Here is an 8,576-nt window from a genome sequence, read left to right on the forward strand (position 1 = left end):
CCGGGACGAGCCCGCCCTGCGCCGCTCCGCAGCGCCCCCTGCCGGCCGCGGCGCCCAACCGGAGCGGTCTCGTCCCGGGAATACCGGGAACACCGGGGGGGCGGAGCGGGGAGACTCCACCCGTCCGACCGCTCAGCGGGACCGGCGTGTGCCCGGACACCGGCTGCCGGCCCGCGGGAACGGCCGTGGCTGCCTGCTCCGTGTCCCAGCACCGCGGTTCCCGGTTGGAGCGGGGGAAAATGCCTTGGAAGAGAAGGAACCGGAGAGGCCCGAGCAGCTCCTGCAGGGCAGCAGGACCCTCCCTGCCATGAAGGGCGCGTCCCAGAGGTTTCCCGATGGATGGGAATCTGATGGACACAGATCCTCGCCATAAATAGTTGCTCAGCGGCAGTATTTCCCCTAGAAGACAGGAACCAAGATGCTCTGTCCCAGGACTGCTGGCTATCAGTACTGACAGAGAGAGGGGTGGGATGCTGCAGCATCACAGCAAAGAGAACCTGCCCGGTTTGGACACGGCAACGGCTCTGCATGCTCTTACTGAGGAGTAACTCCTTTGTAACCAAGACCACAGCATCACTACACGTACATCAGGCTTTCTTCAACAAGTGGGTTTCAATTGTGACCAGTGCTGCTGCCCTGCAACCAGCCTGCACCAACGTGCCCTCCGCTATGTCCATGGCAAGAAGTTGCAGTGCAGAACCAGCCCCAGCAGCCAGTAGGACAGGAAGAATCCGAGGATGCATCTGCTGAGCAGGGTGATGGATCTGCAGTTCAGCAGCAGCCCCACCACGGGGTTCGCACAGGAACCAGGAGATTTCCCCCGAAGACATTCCTCATAGCGAGGTGCAGAGGTTTGATCATCAGTCCCTTCACTCCAGAGTAAAGGTTCGTATTCCTGAAGGAGGTGAGCGGAGAACCAGTACAGGATGGGAGAGGAGGAGTGGAGCAACCGGGTCAGCACCTGAGAACAAGGCAGAGCACAAATCACATCGCTGCGGGTCTCTGCCTGTGACCAGCCCTGGCACTGAGGCATGGCAGGAACCACCAATCTGCCTCAGGCTGCTGACAAGGGGAGCTGAAATACTCATGGTGTGGAGGTTTAGTACACTGAAATCAAACACCTCTCAGCTCAACCTGCTTTAACTATGACAAGGTTTGTGTAAGCAATCAGGTGGTCCCCAGGGTTTAGACTGTCACTCCTTGCTGAGCAGCTCAGAGCAGGGGCTGCAGCTTCAGGGAAGACCTGAACCTCACTCTTCAACTGCTTTTTCACTGGAACCCCCAACCTTTAGTGCCACTAACAGTGTCCTAAAGACTGCCAAACACTGCGTAAGGACTGGTGACACGGTCTGGCTCCTTTCATTGCCATCCATTAAGCTCAGCCCAATACAACAAGCCTTGTCCTCCAGCAGTGGCCTTACACACATGTCAAATACCACCCAACACCAGCTGGACCCTTTGATCCCCATCCCAGTGTCCTCACGACACTGAAGACCTGGCAAGCTTCCCTTGGGAACTCTTGCTCTGGAAACTCCCTGTGCAGGCAGCTCCTAAAGAGGAAAGGCAAAGCTTTTGGTTTGCATTGCCCTGTGCTGTCCTGCAGCTGGGACAACCTCGGGCTGTGACTGTCACTGCTGCAGCCCCCACGGTACATTCCCCTCGAGAAGTCACCTCTGTGTGTTGCTACCAACGTCCTACCTGCACGTGCATGCAGAAGAACCCGAACGCCAGCAGGACCGTGGCATGGACCACATAGACAAAGACAGCGGGGCAGCAAAATCCAGCTCTTGGTTTACCCTCCTCTTCGCTCTTTCTTCTCTCTAAACCAAGAGTCAGGCAGTGCCGCGGGTTTGCACTGATGTAGGTGCAGGCAGCCCATGAGCCCAGAAGCGTGACAGGCAAAGCAAGCAAGAAATTTGGTGTCTGTCTGAGCTCGAAATACCTTAGAAAGCCAACATTCCAGTAAGTGTCTTGAATATAGGAATAGGCCACGGGGACCTGCTGGGAGCACCAAGGGGGTTTAACCCCATTTGGGGCTGCCAGAGAATAGCCCTTGTCCAGAGCCAGCTGGACCAGTGGTTTAGGAACAGTCTGCTCCAGGCTGGTTCCAGGAAGACAGAACCTCACATAGGCATAATACTGAAATATAGCAAAAGGTAAAAAAACCCCAGCACACATCAGAACCATGGAAGATACCATGCTGAGGAGTTGCTTCCACAACAGAGGCAGCTTTCTTACTGACCCTGAACCCAGCTGGAGCTGGAGGGCAAAGCATTTACTGCAGGAGTAGAGAAAGAAGCCAGCGTTAACAAGCCCATTGGCACGCACCCCAGCCGCAAGGGAGAAGAGCAGTCCACTGAGCCAGCTCTGCCCCTTCTCCAGTTGCCACATGGCACTGAATGCCAGGAAGGCAAACATGCTCTCTGAGTAAGCAGCTGCCATAAATACATTGGCAGGGCTGACTGAAAAGAGGATGGCAGCGAGGAAAGCCACCCTGCGACACTGTAGCACGAGGCAGCCCAGCTGATACAGGGCAGCGGCTGCCAGGACAGAGAAGAGGGAGTTGAGCAGCACAGCTGAGAGCAGCAGGCGGCTCCGCACACACAGCAGCCACTGCAGGGGCCACAGAGCCCCCTCGGCCACGGCTCGCAGGCTCAGGGGGTACAGTGGGAAGAAGGCACAGTTGTGCTCGTACAGGTAACCGCGCTCAGCAATGAAGAGGAAGTGCTCTGCGTCCCAGCGCGACAGCCCTCCCAGCAGCTGCTCCACCAGCACATCCCACAGGCCAGGCTGGGACAGGCGAGGCGGGGAGAAGGCGTCTGCAGCGTGATCGGGGATCAGGAGGTTGAAGAGAGCCTAGAAAAGAAGAGAGGATTGGAGTCCAGCATGGACCCTACCAAAAGCTCTGAGCAGGAAGGACTCCTGGGTTTCAAGGGGACAGGAGCAGCACAGAAGCCAGGCTGAGGGGCTCTGTGGTGAGGATACCTGTGAAAAGGTGCAAACACAATCTTTTGGGGCATTTACATCTGACTTGAGTAAAGTTCTGGAACACACCCAGCATGAATCCCTACAGAAATGGACAGGGAAACTGCTCAACCCCATGCTCAGGCACACCTAACTGCATGCCTGCACTCCAGGCACCTCTGCAGCACCGGGGAGCCTCCTGTTCTACTGCATGTGGCATTATTGTCCCAGCTAACACACAAGGGAGAGGGGACAAAAGATTTTCCCAGAGCAAACTGATGCAGAAGACAGCAGATGATTCCCAGTCCCCTTCTCTAGTCTCTAGATGCCCATCACCTCTGCAGCTTGGTGTTTGCTTTCTGGAGCTGAGGAAGCAGAATGCACACCCTCTGCCTTCGGGAGCTTGTGGTTCTGGCCATGTTTTAAAAGGTGACGGAAAACCCCAGAAAGTCCATGAGATAGGAAGCATCTAACTTAATGCATTGTAACATAGTGCTAAAGGAAAACATGCTTCAAAACCCCCAAATCCCCCAAAACCTCAGATGGTAAGTTTTGTAGCTTAACTACATGTAGATTGGGATGAGTCCCCTGCAATGAGTTAAGCCTTGGCAGAGAAAAAAGGCCACACTGAACAAATTGGGACTAAAAGACATACAAAGGCACTGGTTTACCATGAAGCACACATCTGGTCTAACCAGGGCTCTGGCATTGTAACACGGAGTCGTTCCTCTCAGCTGATGGTTCCATCCCGTCCTACCCTGTGGTGACTGGGGCTGCCACAACCTGCCAGCTGGCTGGGAGCCCTGCTGCTGCTGACCAGCTTTTGTAGAATCAGCAAACAGTTTGGGTTGGAAGAGACCTTAAAGCTCATCCAGCTCCAACCCCTGCCATGGGCAGGGACACCTTCCACTAGAGCAGCTTGCTTCAAGCCCCTGTGTCCAACCTGGCCTTGAACACTGCCAGGGATGGGGCAGCCACAGCTTCTCTGGGCACCCTGTGCCAGCGCCTCAGCACCCTCACAGGGAAGAGCTTGTGCCTAAGAGCTCATCTCAACCTCCCCTCTGGCAGGTTAAAGCCATCTTTCTCAGGCTGATGCTGTTTCAGGAGGGCCATGGCTGCAGCCTGACTGCTGCCTGTCTTGGTACACACAGGTAGGATGGATGAAGTGAGCAACCAAGCTCTCCCATGCTCAGAGAAGGACGTCTCTGGAAAGGAGACTTAGAAGGAACACACAGGAGGACATTATTGTTCCTTTTCTATGGATAAACAGAGACTTCAGCCTCTTGTGATGCCAAACCAGCCTCTTGCAACAGCAGCATGAAAACAAGTTACATGGACGCAATTTTACTGAACAGCAACTTGCCCCTCTGGATGCAGCTGGTCTGTGGGTTCTCCACAGGAGGAGATGGTTTCCCAACCGGGCAGAACCAGCCAGCTCAAAGCACACTGAAAAGAGAAGCCTGGGAGCAGCAGACAACGGATGTCACAGCAGCTTTGGCTTGGGAACAGGAGACTTGCCTGCAGCAGAAGGGTCAGGGCTCTGCAGCGCACCGCAAACCACACCACCTCTCGGAGGTGGGGGTCTGTCCTGCTCTCCACCTCCATTCTGTGCTCTGAAGTTGCCTCAGTAGGTCACGGGTGTCATGGGAATGCCTCCTCTGGCCTGGAAACCTGAATTGATAAACACAGGACAGACACAGAAAGCTATTTCAGCCATGTTAGTAAGTGATGTGCCTTTAGTTACTGTTAGGGACTCAAAGAGCTGCAGACCTATATGAACAAGTCACTTCCGAAGGAAATCAGATCTGGAAAGTGATGCAGGAGACCTCTTTGATATTGTTCCTGCAAAAAAAACCCAACCTTGACTTCTTAACCTTGGCCAGGATGCAGAGGGGAGAGGTGACTCATGACTCTCAGCCCATTTCTTACAGGCCAATGTAAATCCCAGACACAGACAGGCCTCCTCAGCAGCTGCCTCAGCAGAAACACCAGCACCTCACACCAGGCCCCTGCCAAGTGTCTACACACACATTCAGGCTCCAGTGTGCTGAATGGGATTTAAACCTGGGCTTGTGTCAGGGCTTTTCTTTGGAATAGAGACAGAATTCAAATGTGGCCTCTGAGTGCAACATCTGTGTGAGCAGCTGCTGCCTGGGTGACGCCAGACACGCTCTCACTTCCTCCCGCTCCCTGCCCTGTGTTTGCCCTGGGAAGCCAAGGACAGCTTTATCCAGCTGCCTCCATGGCACCAACACCACAAGCTCCATCAGAGCAAGGCTGAGGTGCTTCCCCCCAGCCCTTCCATCCAGCAGCAGCAGCATCTCCAGGACGTGACACTCGCTCCACTCTCAGTATTCCAGTACTTTGGAGGGGTCCTGGACTCTGGGGTGAGGGCATCAGCCTATTAAGCAAACCACATGTGCTCAGGCAGCTCTTGTCCACCTCTTCCCTACAAACCTCACCTGCAGGATTTAAAGTGCTTTGTGGAGTCTCCCTGCTTTCATTGCTGTATATTCTGGATTGATGTCATGGGACCAGCTCTGAAAGCGCCTGGCCCAGCGCCATGGAAGGCAGTATCAGTTTGCAGCTCTTTAAGATAACACATTTCTTCCGTTAGTTCCCCAGCCACCAACTGCTTTTCAGTTTGAGAAACAGAAGACCCACACCTCGCTGGGTTCCAATGACACCACATCCTGCACTATTTCCCACCTGCCATCCTTTTGATCCAGGGCTTTACAACACATAAAGACCCCCAAAGAAATCACTTGATGACCCAAAACCACTCCAAGGTTTTCCTATGACCATTTCACCAGTGAAGGAAAAAAAACCCTAGCAGGTTAAAAGCTGCATGGGAGAGCAGAAAGCAAATCATCAGCAGCGCTAAAACCAAGATCTAAACACGCTTGTTGGTAGGTGCAGCCCCTCAGCACAGGATTATGCTTCCTATTTAGCCACACACAAAACTTTGGGCTTTGCTCATGTCTTCCTCTTGCTCCAGAGCATCCACAGCTACAGACAAAGCAGCTGGTGGGAGGCACGTTCCCATGAATCAGGAAGCTGCAGTGTTATTTTAAGAGAGGGGATACCTCGGCCCAGCTGTAAATTCTATTAAAGCACATTCACAGCTGCAAAGCCTATTGAAGCACAGCAGCACAAATTGGCCCAGCACTTGAAATACTTGTTAAGGAGCAGACAGAGAAGCCTCCTCGCATGAGTGTGCCAAGGAGGCTCAAAGCAACCAGCTTAGAAAGCCTGTTCCTACCACGACGCAGCGCACCTTGGGGAAGGCTACAGAGCTGCAGCCCACGGTCAGCCTTCTGCTGGAGAACGGTGTCAGGGCTGGAATGGCTCGGTCCCAGCAAGCACTGCCTGAAGGAGAACCTGCACGAACGGAGAAAGGCAAAAGTGGGTTAAAAAGGTGCAAAACCTTAATTAAAGGTGTCTCTGCGTTCCCCTCCGCTCTCGGCTGGGAACCGCGCTAACAGAAAGGATGCGGATCCCAAAGGAACAGGCGCTGTGTAAATGATGTAAACGGGAAGAGGAATTCGGCGGGGTCCGTGAAGCGCACTGCAGGCCGCTGGCCAGCCGGTGGCAGCAGGCACTCGCCACAGCGGCGCTTCCTCCCTCCGCACACGCTGGGGCACGGGGTTCCTGCCGGGAAACGTGCAGGAGCACTGAGAGCGCGAGGGTTTGGGCACGTCTCGGTAGTGCTCCAACGCGCTGCAGGGTCAAGAGACGCTCCGGGTATCGCTGTAAACCCGTTCTGACCTGGATGCACAGAAACACGGCTGAGTTTTAGGAATCGCGTTCACCCAGTGCTTGTTTTGGGGGGTCTGGGCCCGGAGGCTGCAGCCGCAGCGCTGCTTCACCCACATCCAAAGGCAAACGGGGGCAGTTCCACCCCTTCCCACTTTGACAACAGCTCATGTGTGTGAGCAGAAGCGGATCGAAGCCCGGACCTCACCGCTCGGTGCGGAGCCGCTGTGGGAGCTGGGTCAGGCCTACGCAGGACAACGCCTCACAGCCACTTCCCTGTGTGCTCGCACCTCCTGCCTTGGCCATCGCACACGGCAACGGCACAAACCCCACTCAGGCCAGCTCCGGGACTCCTGCTCCGTCCTCCCAACGGGACGAGGCCGCTGCAGCCGGTGACCCGCATTTAACCGGACGGAATGGAACCGCAGGGTCCCTTCCCTTGCTGAGGGATGAGCCGGGCCTGCACCATGCGGCCTCCCGCTGAGGTTAACGGCGGCCGAAGGGCTCAGCGAGTGGAGATGAGGGGGGTGTGTGTGTGTGTGTGCTCACGGTACCGGCCCCCTCCCCTCAGCACGGGTGGGCCCCAACCAACCCCTCGCGGTGGGACCCCCCCGGACCCCGGTTCACAGAATCACAGCTTGGACTGGAGGGGACCTTAAAGCTCCTCCAGCTCCACCCCTGCGGCGGGCGGGGACACCTTCCACCAGCGCAGGCTGCTCCAACACAGCCCGCGGGGCCCCGATGGAGGCGCTCGGCCCGGCCCGGCCCTCAGGGGGGGCTCCACGGGGGCGGTGCCTTTGTGAGGGGAGGGGGATGAGGCCCCGCCCCTTTCCCCCTCACCCTCGGCGCGCGCGCGGCCCCGCCCCTTCCCTCCCCCCCAACCTGAGCGCCCGGCGCGCGGCTCCCGCGCCGGCTCCATCCCACCGCCTGCTTCCGGCCCCGCCCCTTCCGGGGCTGCGCGCGCCGAGTCACGTGGCGGCAGGTAACACGTGTGTGTGTGCGTGCGTGCCGGGACGGGGAAGGGACGGGGTGGGCGGCGCCATCTTTGGTAAGGGCCTGTGAGGGTGCTGAGGCGCTGGCCCAGGGTGCCCAGAGGAGCTGTGGCTGCCCCATCCCTGGCAGTGTTCAAGGCCAGGTTGGACACAGGGGCTTGGAGCAAGCTGCTCCAGTGGAAGGTGTCCCTGCCCATGGCAGGGGTTGGAGCTGGGTGAGCTTTAAGGTCCCTTCCACCACACAGCATTCCATGACGGCACAGTCCCACTGCAGCGGGCACTGGCCGCCAGCAGGAAGAGGTGATGGAGCTGGAGAGGCACCAACACAAACCGCAGCGGCTGCAACACGGGCACGAGCCTTTTGCCAAGACGCATTAAGCAACACATCACATAACAATAGGCTGGGAATAAGTGCGTGTTATTACATTAATTACTTACTCTTAACACGAGGGTGGGCAGGTTTCCCTCGGGATCTCCTCCACGTGGTGATGGAGGCAGATGCTCTCGCCCCAACTGCATGCATTGTGCTCAGCCATGGCAGCAGCACACGACAGTGCTGGGCAAAGAGCAGCAGGTCTTTGTGCTTAAAACACACCTTAGTGTCAGCCTGACCATACCTGCTGCAGGAATGAAAGAGGACTCATTGAGTCTTCAAGGGGGACTCCTCGAGTGCTATTGATCAGGGCAAGTTTTCCCCTTGGAAAACGGGGTTGGGGTCAACGAGAGGCCTATTGTTAAGGAATGCCTGCAGGAAGGGAAAGCTCTAGGTACAAATGAGGTCAAAGCATGGAGGATTTGATGCATTCAGGGCTGCCAAGTTGAGTCTGAGATCAGGTGTGGCGCAAAGTACTCCCCAGTTACAGT

General features: G+C 56.3%; 1 protein-coding gene across 1 annotated transcript; it reads right to left on the reverse strand.

The window, feature by feature from the left end:
* Positions 1-651: 651 nt before the first annotated feature.
* Positions 652-7,672, reverse strand: PIGV (phosphatidylinositol glycan anchor biosynthesis class V). Its single transcript, XM_080632218.1, has 5 exons — positions 7,603-7,672; positions 6,242-6,345; positions 4,483-4,635; positions 1,699-2,856; positions 652-961 (listed from the first exon to the last, which is right to left on the reverse strand). Exons 3-5 carry the CDS (start codon positions 4,567-4,569, stop codon positions 668-670), a joined length of 1,539 nt encoding a protein of 512 aa, XP_080488344.1. The 5' UTR covers positions 4,570-4,635; positions 6,242-6,345; positions 7,603-7,672; the 3' UTR covers positions 652-667.
* Positions 7,673-8,576: the final 904 nt, after the last annotated feature.

This window comes from Psittacula echo (assembly GCF_963264785.1).
Source record: "Psittacula echo genome assembly, chromosome: 21".
Lineage (NCBI taxonomy): Eukaryota > Metazoa > Chordata > Aves > Psittaciformes > Psittacidae > Psittacula > Psittacula echo.